The 19,360-nt window shown below is 47.7% G+C and overlaps 1 protein-coding gene across 1 annotated transcript in view; it reads right to left on the bottom strand.

Annotated features, from left to right (window-relative positions):
* Positions 1 to 14,914: 14,914 nt before the first annotated feature.
* LOC134935826 (E3 ubiquitin-protein ligase TRIM69-like) overlaps positions 14,915 to 19,360 on the bottom strand; it is a 46,819-nt gene continuing 42,373 nt past the window's right edge. Inside the window, exon 2 of the mRNA XM_063930641.1 lies at positions 14,915 to 18,159. Within this exon, the coding sequence (XP_063786711.1) occupies positions 16,567 to 17,709 (1,143 nt within the window). The 5' untranslated portion in view covers positions 17,710 to 18,159 and the 3' untranslated portion in view covers positions 14,915 to 16,566. The remainder of the gene's footprint in view (positions 18,160 to 19,360) is intronic.

Genomic DNA, 19,360 nt, shown 5'->3' with positions numbered 1-19,360 from the left:
GCACACAGCCGATCAGGAGGGTGCCACAACGTGGCGCTCCCTGATTGGCTGAAGAAACCCACTTAAACATCAGTCAGAGTGGGTTTCTGGCATTCGGGGAAAGGGGTCCCATGTGAAAACATGGGTCCCCTTTCAGTTCGTGGTCGAGTGTCCGTTTTTTTATTTTTTCAAGTACGTGGATTACAAAAGGATTACAAGCAGAGGAGCCTTCAACCATGGATTATGTGAGTATAATTTTTTCTACAGGTACACCATGGATTCTACTGGAGAAGAGGACCGACCTGCGTGGGAACATAAGGTAAGTATGTGTATATGGAGGTGTGGATGGATGTATTAAAGTTATACTTTCAAGGTGTGTGTGTGATGTCTTTATTGGGGTATTTTTTTTAGTAGTAGTACTACAGGTACCAGCGGGCCCATTTTTCCGCCGCATGCTGGTACTTGTGGTTCTCCAAGTACCAGCTTGCGGGGGAGGCTTGCTGGGCCTTGTAGTACTGCTACTAAAAACAATATCAATCACTTTGAACAAAGGCTATCAGCCCCCCATCCGCAGCCCATTGGATGGGGAGGACAGCCTCGGGCTTCACCCCTGGCCCTTGGGTGGCTGGGGGGGGGACCCCTTGATTGAAGGGGTTCCCACTCCCCCAGGGTACCCCGGCCAGGGGTGACTAGTTGGATATTTGATGCCACGGCCGCAAGGCACTGTATAAAAGTGACCCCCGGCTGTGGCATTATCTGTCCAGCTAGTGGAGCCCGGTGCTGGTTTCAAAAATACGGTGGACCCCTACTCTTTTTGTCCCCCGTATTTTTGGAACCAGGACCAGGCGCAGAGCCCGGTGCTGGTTGCTTAAATATGGGGGAACCCCTGTCAATTTTTTCCCCATATTTTTGCAACCAGGGCCGGCTCAAAGAGCCCGAGGCTGGTTTGTTTTAGGAGGGGGGACCCCACGCATTTTTTTTTTTTAAATTTATAACATTTCCCACCCCTTCCCACTGAAAAACATGCACGGATCTCATGGATCCGTGCATGCCTATACAAACACGGGATAAAAAAGCAGGTCTGTTTTTTTTTAGCACTTTTTCACGATTTGTATTTCATCACGGCAGTGTTTGGCTATTGTCGGCAGTGTTTGTGTTTTGCACTTTTTAGTAAATGACCGATTTCTACCAAATTGCAGGCGTATTTGACCGATGGTGTATTGATTCGTGATTTTTTCCAAGGACTTCCAAAATATTACGAATGCCCTCATCACTGCCGTGATTTTTGCTTAGTAAATTACCGAGATGACACTTTGAAGAAAAAACGGCATCTCGGTCAAAATCAGGACCTTAGTAAATATACCCCATGTACTCCACCTCCCCACGTGACCCTATCCACTCCTGCCTCCTCTGCTACCTCTCTCCTTCTGCCTGTACCCATCTTGCCCACCTCCTCAGTCTCTCCCTCTCATCAGGCACTGTACCCTCTGCCTTCAAGCATGCTCTTGTCTCCCCTATTCTTAAAAAACCTACCCTTGATCCAAACACTCTCTCCAACTACCGACCCATCTCTCTCCTCCCTTTTGCCTACAAACTCCTTGAGCGTATTGTCTACAACCGCCTTCCTTTCTTTCTTTCCTCACACTCACTGCTTGACCCATTCCAGTCTGGCTTCCGTCCTCTCCACTCCGCTGAAACTGCCCTTACAAAAGTCTGCAATGACCTCTATGCTGCTAAATCTAAGGGACACTACTCTATACTTATTCTACTTGATCTCTCTGCTGCGTCTAACACTGTGGACCACCCTCTCCTACTGCAACTCCTTCACTCCATTGGTCTGCGTGACACTGCCCTTTCTCGGCTGTCCTCCTACCTCTCTGACCGTTCTTTCTCTGTCTCCTCTCATGACTCCACCTCCCCCTCACTTCTACTAACTGTAGGGGTACCCCAAGGTTCTGTCCTTGGTCCTCTACTCTTCTCTCGCTATACGTCCTCACTAGGTAAGCTAATTAGCTCTTCATCCCTATGCTGATGACACTCAAATCTACCTTTCCTCCCGTGACCTCTCACCTACTCTCCTCACTCGTATCTCCAGCTGTCTCTCTGCTACCTCTTCCTGGATGTCTCAGCGCTTTGTTACACGTAACATGTCTAAGACCGAGCTGATAATCTTCTCTCCCTCCCGCAGAACCTCACCTCCCGCAATCTCATTATCTATTGATGGCACTACTATCTCCTCTACCCCCCAAGTGCGCTGTCTTGGAGTAATCCTTTCTTGGAGTAATCCTTTACTCCTCCCTCTCCTTCACCCCACACATTCAGCACCTCTCACAATCCTGCCGTTTTCATCTCAAAAATATTTCCAGGATCAGACCCTTTCTCACCCAGGATGCTACTAAGACTCTTATCCACTCACTGGTCATCTCCAGACTGGATTACTGTAATCTCCTCCTGACTGGCATTCCTGACAAACACCTTTCTCCACTCCAATCTATCCTCAATGCTGCTGCCCGGCTCATCTTCCTCACCAAACGCGCTATGTCTACCTCTCCTCTCTTACTAGACCTTCACTAGCTCCACTTCCCTTTCAGAATCCAATTCAAGCTTCTCACACTCGCTTACAAAGCCCTCACCCACTCCTCTCCCATCTACATCTCTGACCTTATCTCCCTTTACTCTTCCACCCGTCCTCTTCGCTCTGCTAATGCACGCCGACTCTCCTGCCTACGGATTACTTCCTCCCACTCCTGCCTCCAAGATTTCTCACGTGCTGCACCATTTCTCTGGAATTCTCTACCTTTCCCCCTCAGAATCTCCGCCTCTCTACAAAACTTCAAACGGGCTCTCAAGATCCACTTCTTCACCAAACCCAGCCAAATCTCATCCTAAACCTCTGTTCCACACTCTCTATGTACCCCATCTGTGTCGCCCCTGTCTGTGTGACCCTCCCCTTTAGAATGTAAGCTTTCACGAACAGGGCCCCCACCCCTCATGTGCTTTTCCATTTCTGACTTAACCCATATTCATTTCAATACTCACTTCGACGGCACTAAATCCCCCAGTTTTCTGCCACCCTGATACTTACTGACACTGTATGTCCGTGTCGTCTGCTGACACAGCCATGTTTATATTCCTGTACTTGTCCTATATTGTCTTGAACTGTAGTTCTCTGTTTTCTTGATTTGCTTATCTGTCTATGTACTCTGTAATGGGCGCTGCGGATGCCATGTGACGCCATAGAAATAAAGGATATTAATAATAACAACGCTCTGTTTAGCTGCATAAAATGGATCTTTTATTGTAAACATTTGGTTCCAAGTTCTGCTGTTTATTTGCATGTCATTATTCTTCTACAGAATAAAATGAAACTTAGTATAAGACTAGGAAACACCTTATCCCTGCACCAGTTGTCATAAACACCCCACACACTGCTACACCACACCCACACTACTACACCACACCCAAACTGCACAACACTTACTACTCCCTAACACCACCCCACACACTGCTACACCACACCCACACACTACTTCACCACACCCACACTGCTACACCGCCCCACACACTACTTCACCACACCCACACTGCACAACACTTACTACTCCCTAACACCACCCCACACACTGCTACACCGCCCCACACACTACTACATCACACCCACACTACACAATACTTATTACTCCCTAACACCACCCCACACACTGCTCTCTGCTACACAACACCCACACTGCTCTCTGCTACACAACACCCACACTGCTCTCTGCTACACAACACCCACACTGCTCTCTGCTACACAACACCCACACTGCAAATATACTTATGCCTAATACTCCCTGACACTGTCACTATGCATCGTCATTGTCCTCTACTACTCCCTGACACTGTCACTATGCATCATCCTCTACTACTCCCTGACACTGTCACTACGCATCATCCTCTACTACTCCCTGACACTGTCACTACGCATCATCCTCTACTACTCCCTGACACTGTCACTATGCGTCATCCTCTACTACTCCCTGACACTGTCACTATGCATCGTCATTGTCCTCTACTACTCCCTGACACTGTCACTATGCGTTGTCCTCTACTACTCCCTGACACTGTCACTACGCATCATCCTCTACTACTCCATGACACTGTCACTACGCATCATCCTCTACTACTCCCTGACACTGTCACTATGCGTTGTCCTCTACTACTCCCTGACACTGTCACTACGCATCATCCTCTACTACTCCCTGACACTGTCACTACGCATCATCCTCTACTACTCCCTGACACTGTCACTATGCATCGTCATTGTCCTCTAATACTCCCCAACACTGTCACTATGCATCGTCATTGTCCTCTACTACTCCCTGACACTGTCACTACGCATCATCCTCTACTACTCCCTGACACTGTCACTATGCGTTGTCCTCTACTACTCCCTGACACTGTCACTACGCATCATCCTCTACTACTCCCTGACACTGTCACTACGCATCATCCTCTACTACTCCCTGACACTGTCACTATGCATAGTCATTGTCCTCTAATACTCCCCAACACTGTCACTATGCATCGTCATTGTCCTCTACTACTCCCTGACACTGTCACTACGTATCATCCTCTACTACTCCCTGACACTGTCACTATGCGTTGTCCTCTACTACTCCCTGACACTGTCACTATGCATCATCCTCTACTACTTCCTGACACTGTCACTATGCATCATCCTCTACTACTCCCTGACACTGTCACTATGCATCATCATTGTCCTCTAATACTCCCCAACACTGTCACTATGCATCATCCTCTACTACTCCCTGACACTGTCACTATGCATCGTCATTGTCCTCTAATACTCCCCAACACTGTCACTATGCATTGTTATTGTCCTCTACTACTCCCTGACACTGTCACTACGCATCATCCTCTACTACTCCCTGACACTGTCACTATGCGTTGTCCTCTACTACTCCCTGACACTGTCACTACGCATCATCCTCTACTACTCCCTGACACTGTCACTACGCATCATCCTCTACTACTCCCTGACACTGTCACTATGCATAGTCATTGTCCTCTAATACTCCCCAACACTGTCACTATGCATCGTCATTGTCCTCTACTACTCCCTGACACTGTCACTACGCATCATCCTCTACTACTCCCTGACACTGTCACTATGCGTTGTCCTCTACTACTCCCTGACACTGTCACTATGCATCATCCTCTACTACTCCCCAACACTGTCATTATGCATCATCCTCTACTACTCCCTGACACTGTCACTACGCATCATCCTCTACTACTCCCTGACACTGTCACTATGCATCATCCTCTACTACTCCCTGACACTGTCACTATGCATCATTCTCTACTACTCCCTGACACTGTCACTACGCATCATCCTCTACTACTCCCTGACACTGTCACTATGCATCATCCTCTACTACTCCCCGACACTGTCACTATGCATCATCCTCTACTACTCCCTGACACTGTCACTACGCATCATCTATCTTCTACTACTCCCTGACACTGTCACTACGCATCATCCCTGACACTGTCACTATGCATCACCCTCTACTACTCCCCGACACTGTCACTACGCATCATCTATCTTCTACTACTCCCTGACACTGTCACTACGCATCATCCCTGACACTGTCACTATGCATCACCCTCTACTACTCCCTAACACTGTCACTACGCATCATCCTCTACTACTTCCCAACACTGTCATTATGCATCATCCCCTACTACTCCCCGACACTGTCACTATGCATCATCCTCTACTACTCCCTGACACTGTCACTATGCATCACCCTCTACTACTCCCTGACACTGTCACTACGCATCATCCACTACTACTCCCTGACACTGTCACTACGCATCATCCTCTACTACTCCCTGACACTGTCACTATGCATAATCCTCTACAACTCCCTGACACTGTCACTATGCATCGTCATTGTCCTCTACTACTCCCTGACACTGTCACTATGCATCATCCTCTACTACTCCCTGACACTGTCACTACGCATCATCTATCTTCTACTACTCCCTGACACTGTCACTATGCATCACCCTCTACTACTCCCTAACACTGTCACTACGCATAATCCTCTACTACTCCCCAACACTGTCACTATGCATCATCCTCTACTACTCCCCGACACTGTCACTACGCATCACCCTCTACTACTCCCTAACACTGTCACTACGCATAATCCTCTACTACTCCCCAACACTGTCACTATGCATCATCCTCTACTACTCCCTGACACTGTCACTATGCATCATCCTCTACTACTCCCTGACACTGCCACTATGCATCACCCTCTACTACTCCCCGACACTGTCACTACGCATCACCCTCTACTACTCCCCGACACTGTCACTACGCATCATCCTCTACTACTCCCCAACACTGTCACTACGCATCATCCTCTTCTACTCCCTGACACTGTCACTATGCATCATCCTCTACTACTCCCTGACACTGTCACTACACGTCATCCTCTACTACTCCCTAACACTGTCACTACGCATAATCCTCTACTACTCCCCAACACTGTCACTATGCATCATCCTCTACTACTCCCTGACACTGTCACTATGCATCATCCTCTACTACTCCCTGACACTGTCACTACGCATCATCCTCTACTACTCCCTGACACTGTCACTATGCATCATCCTCTACTACTCCCTGACACTGTCACTACGCATCATCCTCTACTACTCCCTGACACTGTCACTACGCATCATCCTCTACTACTCCCTGACACTGTCACTACGCATCATCCTCTACTACTCCCTGACACTGTCACTACGCATCATCCTCTACTACTCCCCGACACTGTCACTACGCATCATCCTCTACTACTCCCTGACACTGTCACTATGCATCATCCACTACTGCTCCCTGACACTGTCACTATGCATCATCCTCTACTACTCCGACACTGTCACTATGCATCATTCTCTACTACTCCCTGACACTGTCACTATGCGTCATCCTCTACTACTCCCTGACACTGTCACTATGCATCATCCTCTACTACTCCCTGACACTGTCACTATGCATTATCCTCTACTACTCCCTGACACTGTCACTATGCATCGTCATTGTCCTCTAATACTCCCCAACACTGTCACTATGCATCATCCTCTACTACTCCCTGACACTGTCACTATGCATCGTCATTGTCCTCTACTACTCCCTGACACTGTCACTATGCATCATCCTTTACTGCTCCCTGACACTGTCACTACGCATCATCTATCTTCTACTACTCCCTGACACTGTCACTATGCGTCATCCTCTACTACTCCCTGACACTGTCACTATGCATCATCCTCTACTACTCCCTGACACTGTCACTATGCATTATCCTCTACTACTCCCTGACACTGTCACTATGCATCATCCTCTACTACTCCCTGACACTGTCACTACGCATCATCCTCTACTACTCCCTGACACTGTCACTATGCATCATCCTCTACTACTCCCCGAGACTGTCACGATGCATCGTCATTGTCCTCTACTACTCCCTGACACTGTCACTATGCATCGTCATTGTCCTCTAATACTCCCCAACACTGTCACTATGCATCGTCATTGTCCTCTAATACTCCCCAACACTGTCACTATGCATCGTCATTGTCCTCTACTACTCCCTGACACTGTCACTACGCATCATCCTCTACTACTTCCTGACACTGTCACTACGCATCATCCTCTACTACTCCCTGACACTGTCACTACGCATCATCCTCTACTACTCCCTGACACTGTCACTATGCATCGTCATTGTCCTCTAATACTCCCCAACACTGTCACTATGCATCGTCATTGTCCTCTACTACTCCCTGACACTGTCACTATGCATCATCCTCTACTACTCCCTGACACTGTCACTACGCATCATCCTCTACTACTCCCTGACACTGTCACTACGCATCATCCTCTACTACTCCCTGACACTGTCACTATGCGTCATCCTCTACTACTCCCTGACACTGTCACTATGCATCGTCATTGTCCTCTACTACTCCCTGACACTGTCACTATGCGTTGTCCTCTACTACTCCCTGACACTGTCACTACGCATCATCCTCTACTACTCCATGACACTGTCACTACGCATCATCCTCTACTACTCCCTGACACTGTCACTATGCGTTGTCCTCTACTACTCCCTGACACTGTCACTACGCATCATCCTCTACTACTCCCTGACACTGTCACTACGCATCATCCTCTACTACTCCCTGACACTGTCACTATGCATCGTCATTGTCCTCTAATACTCCCCAACACTGTCACTATGCATCGTCATTGTCCTCTACTACTCCCTGACACTGTCACTACGCATCATCCTCTACTACTCCCTGACACTGTCACTATGCGTTGTCCTCTACTACTCCCTGACACTGTCACTACGCATCATCCTCTACTACTCCCTGACACTGTCACTACGCATCATCCTCTACTACTCCCTGACACTGTCACTATGCATAGTCATTGTCCTCTAATACTCCCCAACACTGTCACTATGCATCGTCATTGTCCTCTACTACTCCCTGACACTGTCACTACGTATCATCCTCTACTACTCCCTGACACTGTCACTATGCGTTGTCCTCTACTACTCCCTGACACTGTCACTATGCATCATCCTCTACTACTTCCTGACACTGTCACTATGCATCATCCTCTACTACTCCCTGACACTGTCACTATGCATCATCATTGTCCTCTAATACTCCCCAACACTGTCACTATGCATCATCCTCTACTACTCCCTGACACTGTCACTATGCATCGTCATTGTCCTCTAATACTCCCCAACACTGTCACTATGCATTGTTATTGTCCTCTACTACTCCCTGACACTGTCACTACGCATCATCCTCTACTACTCCCTGACACTGTCACTATGCGTTGTCCTCTACTACTCCCTGACACTGTCACTACGCATCATCCTCTACTACTCCCTGACACTGTCACTACGCATCATCCTCTACTACTCCCTGACACTGTCACTATGCATAGTCATTGTCCTCTAATACTCCCCAACACTGTCACTATGCATCGTCATTGTCCTCTACTACTCCCTGACACTGTCACTACGCATCATCCTCTACTACTCCCTGACACTGTCACTATGCGTTGTCCTCTACTACTCCCTGACACTGTCACTATGCATCATCCTCTACTACTCCCCAACACTGTCATTATGCATCATCCTCTACTACTCCCTGACACTGTCACTACGCATCATCCTCTACTACTCCCTGACACTGTCACTATGCATCATCCTCTACTACTCCCTGACACTGTCACTATGCATCATTCTCTACTACTCCCTGACACTGTCACTACGCATCATCCTCTACTACTCCCTGACACTGTCACTATGCATCATCCTCTACTACTCCCCGACACTGTCACTATGCATCATCCTCTACTACTCCCTGACACTGTCACTACGCATCATCTATCTTCTACTACTCCCTGACACTGTCACTACGCATCATCCCTGACACTGTCACTATGCATCACCCTCTACTACTCCCCGACACTGTCACTACGCATCATCTATCTTCTACTACTCCCTGACACTGTCACTACGCATCATCCCTGACACTGTCACTATGCATCACCCTCTACTACTCCCTAACACTGTCACTACGCATCATCCTCTACTACTTCCCAACACTGTCATTATGCATCATCCCCTACTACTCCCCGACACTGTCACTATGCATCATCCTCTACTACTCCCTGACACTGTCACTATGCATCACCCTCTACTACTCCCTGACACTGTCACTACGCATCATCCACTACTACTCCCTGACACTGTCACTACGCATCATCCTCTACTACTCCCTGACACTGTCACTATGCATAATCCTCTACAACTCCCTGACACTGTCACTATGCATCGTCATTGTCCTCTACTACTCCCTGACACTGTCACTATGCATCATCCTCTACTACTCCCTGACACTGTCACTACGCATCATCTATCTTCTACTACTCCCTGACACTGTCACTATGCATCACCCTCTACTACTCCCTAACACTGTCACTACGCATAATCCTCTACTACTCCCCAACACTGTCACTATGCATCATCCTCTACTACTCCCCGACACTGTCACTACGCATCACCCTCTACTACTCCCTAACACTGTCACTACGCATAATCCTCTACTACTCCCCAACACTGTCACTATGCATCATCCTCTACTACTCCCTGACACTGTCACTATGCATCATCCTCTACTACTCCCTGACACTGCCACTATGCATCACCCTCTACTACTCCCCGACACTGTCACTACGCATCACCCTCTACTACTCCCCGACACTGTCACTACGCATCATCCTCTACTACTCCCCAACACTGTCACTACGCATCATCCTCTTCTACTCCCTGACACTGTCACTATGCATCATCCTCTACTACTCCCTGACACTGTCACTACACGTCATCCTCTACTACTCCCTAACACTGTCACTACGCATAATCCTCTACTACTCCCCAACACTGTCACTATGCATCATCCTCTACTACTCCCTGACACTGTCACTATGCATCATCCTCTACTACTCCCTGACACTGTCACTACGCATCATCCTCTACTACTCCCTGACACTGTCACTATGCATCATCCTCTACTACTCCCTGACACTGTCACTACGCATCATCCTCTACTACTCCCTGACACTGTCACTACGCATCATCCTCTACTACTCCCTGACACTGTCACTACGCATCATCCTCTACTACTCCCTGACACTGTCACTACGCATCATCCTCTACTACTCCCCGACACTGTCACTACGCATCATCCTCTACTACTCCCTGACACTGTCACTATGCATCATCCACTACTGCTCCCTGACACTGTCACTATGCATCATCCTCTACTACTCCGACACTGTCACTATGCATCATTCTCTACTACTCCCTGACACTGTCACTATGCGTCATCCTCTACTACTCCCTGACACTGTCACTATGCATCATCCTCTACTACTCCCTGACACTGTCACTATGCATTATCCTCTACTACTCCCTGACACTGTCACTATGCATCGTCATTGTCCTCTAATACTCCCCAACACTGTCACTATGCATCATCCTCTACTACTCCCTGACACTGTCACTATGCATCGTCATTGTCCTCTACTACTCCCTGACACTGTCACTATGCATCATCCTTTACTGCTCCCTGACACTGTCACTACGCATCATCTATCTTCTACTACTCCCTGACACTGTCACTATGCGTCATCCTCTACTACTCCCTGACACTGTCACTATGCATCATCCTCTACTACTCCCTGACACTGTCACTATGCATTATCCTCTACTACTCCCTGACACTGTCACTATGCATCATCCTCTACTACTCCCTGACACTGTCACTACGCATCATCCTCTACTACTCCCTGACACTGTCACTATGCATCATCCTCTACTACTCCCCGAGACTGTCACGATGCATCGTCATTGTCCTCTACTACTCCCTGACACTGTCACTATGCATCGTCATTGTCCTCTAATACTCCCCAACACTGTCACTATGCATCGTCATTGTCCTCTAATACTCCCCAACACTGTCACTATGCATCGTCATTGTCCTCTACTACTCCCTGACACTGTCACTACGCATCATCCTCTACTACTTCCTGACACTGTCACTACGCATCATCCTCTACTACTCCCTGACACTGTCACTACGCATCATCCTCTACTACTCCCTGACACTGTCACTATGCATCGTCATTGTCCTCTAATACTCCCCAACACTGTCACTATGCATCGTCATTGTCCTCTACTACTCCCTGACACTGTCACTACGCATTATCCTCTACTACTTCCTGACACTGTCACTACGCATCATCCTCTACTACTCCCTGACACTGTCACTACGCATCATCCTCTACTACTCCCTGACACTGTCACTATGCATCGTCATTGTCCTCTAATACTCCCCAACACTGTCACTATGCATCGTCATTGTCCTCTACTACTCCCTGACACTGTCACTACGCATTATCCTCTACTACTTCCTGACACTGTCACTACGCATCATCCTCTACTTCTCCCTGACACTGTCACTACGCATCATCCTCTACTACTCCCTGACACTGTCACTATGCATCGTCATTGTCCTCTAATACTCCCCAACACTGTCACTATGCATCATCCTCTACTACTCCCTGACACTGTCACTACGCATTATCCTCTACTACTTCCTGACACTGTCACTACGCATCATCCTCTACTACTCCCTGACACTGTCACTACGCATCATCCTCTACTACTCCCTGACACTGTCACTATGCATCATCCACTACTGCTCCCTGACACTGTCACTATGCATCATCCTCTACTACTCCGACACTGTCACTATGCGTCATCCTCTACTACTCCCTGACACTGTCACTATGCATCATCCTCTACTACTTCCTGACACTGTCACTATGCATCATCCTCTACTACTCCCTGACACTGTCACTATGCATCATCATTGTCCTCTAATACTCCCCAACACTGTCACTATGCATCATCCTCTACTACTCCCTGACACTGTCACTATGCATCGTCATTGTCCTCTACTACTCCCTGACACTGTCACTATGCATCATCCTCTACTACTCCCTGACACTGTCACTACGCATCATCTATCTTCTACTACTCCCTGACACTGTCACTATGCATCATCCTCTACTACTCCCCAACACTGTCATTATGCATCATCCTCTACTACTCCCTGACACTGTCACTACGCATCATCCTCTACTACTCCCTGACACTGTCACTATGCATCATCCTCTACTACTCCCTGACACTGTCACTACACATCATCCTCTACTACTCCCTGACACTGTCACTGTGCGTCATCCTCTACTACTCCCTGACACTGTCACTTTGCATCGTCAATGTCCTCTACTACTCCCTGACACTGTCACTATGCGTTGTCCTCTACTACTCCCTGACACTGTCACTACGCATCATCCTCTACTACTCCCTGACACTGTCACTACGCATCATCCTCTACTACTCCCTGACACTGTCACTATGCATAGTCATTGTCCTCTAATACTCCCCAACACTGTCACTATGCATCGTCATTGTCCTCTACTACTCCCTGACACTGTCACCACGCATCATCCTCTACTACTCCCTGACACTGTCACTATGCGTTGTCCTCTACTACTCCCTGACACTGTCACTATGCATCATCCTCTACTACTCCCCAACACTGTCATTATGCATCATCCTCTACTACTCCCTGACACTGTCACTACGCATCATCCTCTACTACTCCCCGACACTGTCACTATGCATCATCCTCTACTACTCCCTGACACTGTCACTATGCATTATCCTCTACTACTCCCTGACACTGTCACTATGCATCGTCATTGTCCTCTAATACTCCCCAACACTGTCACTATGCATCATCCTCTACTACTCCCTGACACTGTCACTATGCATCGTCATTGTCCTCTACTACTCCCTGACACTGTCACTATGCATCATCCTCTACTACTCCCAGACACTGTCACTATGCATCATCCTCTACTACTCCCTGACACTGTCACTACGCATCATCCTCTACTACTCCCCGACACTGTCATTATGCATCATCCTCTACTACTCCCTGACACTGTCACTACGCATCATCCTCTACTACTCCCTGACACTGTCACTATGCATCATCCTCTACTACTCCCCGAGACTGTCACGATGCATCGTCATTGTCCTCTACTACTCCCTGACACTGTCACTATGCATCGTCATTGTCCTCTAATACTCCCCAACACTGTCACTATGCATCGTCATTGTCCTCTAATACTCCCCAACACTGTCACTATGCATCGTCATTGTCCTCTACTACTCCCTGACACTGTCACTACGCATCATCCTCTACTACTTCCTGACACTGTCACTACGCATCATCCTCTACTACTCCCTGACACTGTCACTACGCATCATCCTCTACTACTCCCTGACACTGTCACTATGCATCGTCATTGTCCTCTAATACTCCCCAACACTGTCACTATGCATCGTCATTGTCCTCTAATACTCCCCAACACTGTCACTATGCATCGTCATTGTCCTCTACTACTCCCTGACACTGTCACTACGCATTATCCTCTACTACTTCCTGACACTGTCACTACGCATCATCCTCTACTACTCCCTGACACTGTCACTACGCATCATCCTCTACTACTCCCTGACACTGTCACTATGCATCGTCATTGTCCTCTAATACTCCCCAACACTGTCACTATGCATCGTCATTGTCCTCTACTACTCCCTGACACTGTCACTACGCATTATCCTCTACTACTTCCTGACACTGTCACTACGCATCATCCTCTACTTCTCCCTGACACTGTCACTACGCATCATCCTCTACTACTCCCTGACACTGTCACTATGCATCGTCATTGTCCTCTAATACTCCCCAACACTGTCACTATGCATCATCCTCTACTACTCCCTGACACTGTCACTACGCATTATCCTCTACTACTTCCTGACACTGTCACTACGCATCATCCTCTACTACTCCCTGACACTGTCACTACGCATCATCCTCTACTACTCCCTGACACTGTCACTATGCATCATCCACTACTGCTCCCTGACACTGTCACTATGCATCATCCTCTACTACTCCGACACTGTCACTATGCGTCATCCTCTACTACTCCCTGACACTGTCACTATGCATCATCCTCTACTACTTCCTGACACTGTCACTATGCATCATCCTCTACTACTCCCTGACACTGTCACTATGCATCATCATTGTCCTCTAATACTCCCCAACACTGTCACTATGCATCATCCTCTACTACTCCCTGACACTGTCACTATGCATCGTCATTGTCCTCTACTACTCCCTGACACTGTCACTATGCATCATCCTCTACTACTCCCTGACACTGTCACTACGCATCATCTATCTTCTACTACTCCCTGACACTGTCACTATGCATCATCCTCTACTACTCCCCAACACTGTCATTATGCATCATCCTCTACTACTCCCTGACACTGTCACTACGCATCATCCTCTACTACTCCCTGACACTGTCACTATGCATCATCCTCTACTACTCCCTGACACTGTCACTACGCATCATCCTCTACTACTCCCTGACACTGTCACTGTGCGTCATCCTCTACTACTCCCTGACACTGTCACTTTGCATCGTCAATGTCCTCTACTACTCCCTGACACTGTCACTATGCGTTGTCCTCTACTACTCCCTGACACTGTCACTACGCATCATCCTCTACTACTCCCTGACACTGTCACTACGCATCATCCTCTACTACTCCCTGACACTGTCACTATGCATAGTCATTGTCCTCTAATACTCCCCAACACTGTCACTATGCATCGTCATTGTCCTCTACTACTCCCTGACACTGTCACTACGCATCATCCTCTACTACTCCCTGACACTGTCACTATGCGTTGTCCTCTACTACTCCCTGACACTGTCACTATGCATCATCCTCTACTACTCCCCAACACTGTCATTATGCATCATCCTCTACTACTCCCTGACACTGTCACTACGCATCATCCTCTACTACTCCCCGACACTGTCACTATGCATCATCCTCTACTACTCCCTGACACTGTCACTATGCATCATCCTCTACTACTCCCTGACACTGTCACTATGCGTCATCCTCTACTATTCCCTGACACTGTCACTATGCATCGTCATTGTCCTCTACTACTCCCTGACACTGTCACTATGCATCATCCTCTACTACTCCCCGACACTGTCACTATGCATCATCCTCTACTTCTCCCTGACACTGTCACTATGAATCATCCTCTACTACTCCCTGACACTGTCACTATGCATCATCCTCTACTACTCCCCGACACTGTCACTATGCATCATCCTCTACTACTTCCTGACACTGTCACTATGCATCATCCTCTACTACTCCCCGACACTGTCGCTATGCATCATCCACTACTGCTCCCTGACACTGTCACTATGCATCATCCTCTACTACTCCGACACTGTCACTATGCATCATCCTCCACTACTCCCTGACACTGTCACTATGCATCATCCTCTACTACTCCCCGACACTGTCACTATGCATCGTCATTGTCCTCTACTACTCCCTGACACTGTCACTATGCGTCATCCTCTACTACTCTCTGACACTGTCACTATGCATCGTCATTGTCCTCTACTACTCCCTGACACTGTGACTATGCATCATACTCTACTACTCCCTGACACTGTCACTATGCATCATCCTCTACTACTCCCTGACACTGTCACTACTACTCCCTGGCATTGTCACCACTCCACACTTAACACGCAGAGGTCTGCACACACTGCCCGCCTACTACTGTGACAACACACGTTGGGAAGAAGTAGGCTGGTGTGTGGCCAGCATAATATACACAGCTGTAGCTCCTCCCACAGCCTCATTCTATTGGCTGAGTGTCCCACCATCAAATTCCCCTCCCTGTGATGTCACCAGTCTCTGGGCAGATTTCTTATGGTGATGTCTTCCAACTTCTGACTCCCTCACATACAGTTATAGACTCACATTCGGATACATGTAACACAGCATGGAGGGGCTCAGTGAGGGTGGCAGTGTAGGTGTGTAAGTGTCTGATGGAGTCACGCAGAGCATAAAAGGACAGCTGTCCTGCCTCATAATCCAGATACACCCTCACTCTGTCACAGGGGATATTGTTAGGTAACCGGATCTCTGTGTTGTCATGTATCACTATGTACTGATTACCCATCCTATACAGACACCAGGACTTGTCATCCTCGCCAATGTGTGGCCCACATCCTCTCCTGCCTATACTGGGGTAACACATCCCCACCCCCCACCACATGGACGTACTGACATCCACCTCCCAGTAATGTCGTCCTGAGGAGAATCCCCAGGTGCTCATTACCTGATCACACTCAAATCTCTCTGGTGTTACTGGGCGATTCAGGTTTCTATCTGACCATGATGAAGTTTTCCTGTCACCTGATATCTGTATATTATTACAAGCTGTGGCTACATCCAGTAATATGTCTGCAGGGTCCTGCACATAGAAACACACATTTATCCCTGTTATTATATCAGGTAATGTGCGTAACGTCCCTGAGATGAGACCCACATCCAGATCTCCTACCTTATGTATCTCTACCTCCTCAGAATCCCCTATATCGGACCCTTTTTCTACACCAATTACTGGGTCAGACATGTTACTCAGCTCCTCCGTATCACACAAGTCACCTGTGTCTGGTTCCTGTAAGACAGTCACTGGATCAGACATGTTACACAGCTCCTCAGTATCACACAAGTCCCCTGTGTCTGGTTCCTGTAAGACAGTCACTGGATCAGACATGTTACACAGCTCCTCAGTACCACACAAGTCCCCTGTGTCTGGTTCCTGTAAGACAGTCACTGGATCAGTCATGTTACACAGCTCCTCAGTACCACACAAGTCCCCTGTGTCTGGTTCCTGTAAGACAGTCACTGGATCAGACATGTTACACAGCTCCTCAGTACCACACAAGTCCCCTGTGTCTGGTTCCTGTAAGACAGTCACTGGATCAGACATGTTACACAGCTCCTCAGTACCACACAAGTCCCCTGTGTCTGGTTCCTGTAAGACAGTCACTGGATCAGACATGTTACACAGCTCCTCAGTATCACATAAGTCCCCTGTGTCTGGTTCCTGTAAGACAGTCACTGGATCAGACTATGACGTGTTCTGCTGACTTGTTGTGTGTCCTCCAATGTGTATCACACAGAGAAGCCTCACACTTGAGACAGGCTTTAAGAGCAGGTACTGGAGATTGGACACAGTAAGTGCAGAACACCCCGGTTCCCTCCTCTGTAATAGAGGGGACATGTTCTGCTATGTTGCAGAGCTTCCTGTTTTTCTCCAGGGCAGGGCGCTCCTGATACTCTGCTCTGCAGTCAGGGCAGCTATACTCTCCAGACTCCTTCTGTACATCCAGCATATGATCAATACAGTCCCGGCAAAAGTTGTGGCCACATCTCAGGGTTACAGGATCTGTATAAGTGCTCAGGCAGATGGAACAGACCAGCTCCTGTCTCAGATCAGCAGATGCCATCGCTGCAGCAGAAGAGAGAAATGACAGTGAACGCTGACACTCAGACACCAGCGCAGTCTCATTCTGTATATCGGGTGAGGCTGAGCTGTCACTCAGATACCAGTGCAGTCTCATTCTGTATATCGGGCGAGGCTGAACTGTCACTCAGATTATAGCTACAGGCTCAGTTACACTGAGGGACACACCTAATACACAAAGAGACAACATGCAGGAAAATGTCCTTATTCTGAGAAAATCAAGTCAATTAAATAAAGTAGACCAAAGATTCTGCATAGAAGATACGGTCATGTAGTTTCTATGTGTAGCTCCCTGTGGCCTCACAGCATACATGAGATTTTATTCCTCTTCTATAGGAGAACCCAGGAGAGGAGAGACAGCTGATCAATTGGGGGGGAAGGGTGCCAGGCGCTGTGCGTCATTAGGCTGCATCCCCAACAAGGCAGAAGACATGAATTGTGGGTCTATGAGGAGGGGTCTGGGATATAGTGACCTGATTGGTTGCTGGGTGTGTGTACCTGTTGTTAGCGCAGTACCTGAGTCTCCATCACTGCTGTTGGGGAAGTGGACACACACACCAGGATCAGCATGAGATTCCGGTGGTCGGGATCCCGTCGGTTAGGAAACTGACGCCGGGATCCCAACAGCCCGCAGTGTGTCCCCTCGCAGCGTTTCCCCTGCGCTCGCCACGATTCAGGCATTCAGTCGCAATAGAGTTCTATTCCTCACCAGGTGGTGGCGTGGACCTCCACCCAAGTGGGGAAACCAGCCAGCGGTCGGGTTATCTATCTATATTTAATATCTATCTATCTATCTATCTATCTCATATCTATCTATCTATCTATCTATCTATCTATCTATCTATCTATCTATCTATCTATCTATCTAATCTATTTATCAATTTCTCATATCTATCTACAGTATCTCATATCTATCTATCTAATCTTTTTATCTATTTCTTATATCTATCTACAGTATCTCATATCTATCTATCTATCTATCTATCTATCTATCTATCTATCTATCTATCTATCTATCTCATATCTATTTATTTATTTCTCTCATATCTATCTACAGTATCTCATATCTATCTATCTATCTATCTATCTATCTATCTATCTATCTATCTATCTTTATTTAATATCTATCTATCTCATATCTATCTATCTAATCTTTTTATCTATTTCTTATATCTATCTACAGTAT

Source organism: Pseudophryne corroboree, chromosome 6 (genome assembly GCF_028390025.1).
Source record: "Pseudophryne corroboree isolate aPseCor3 chromosome 6, aPseCor3.hap2, whole genome shotgun sequence".
Classification (NCBI taxonomy): domain Eukaryota; kingdom Metazoa; phylum Chordata; class Amphibia; order Anura; family Myobatrachidae; genus Pseudophryne; species Pseudophryne corroboree.
The sequence above is the reverse complement of the archived record's forward strand: the minus strand, read 5'-3'. Positions and strand labels throughout refer to the sequence as shown.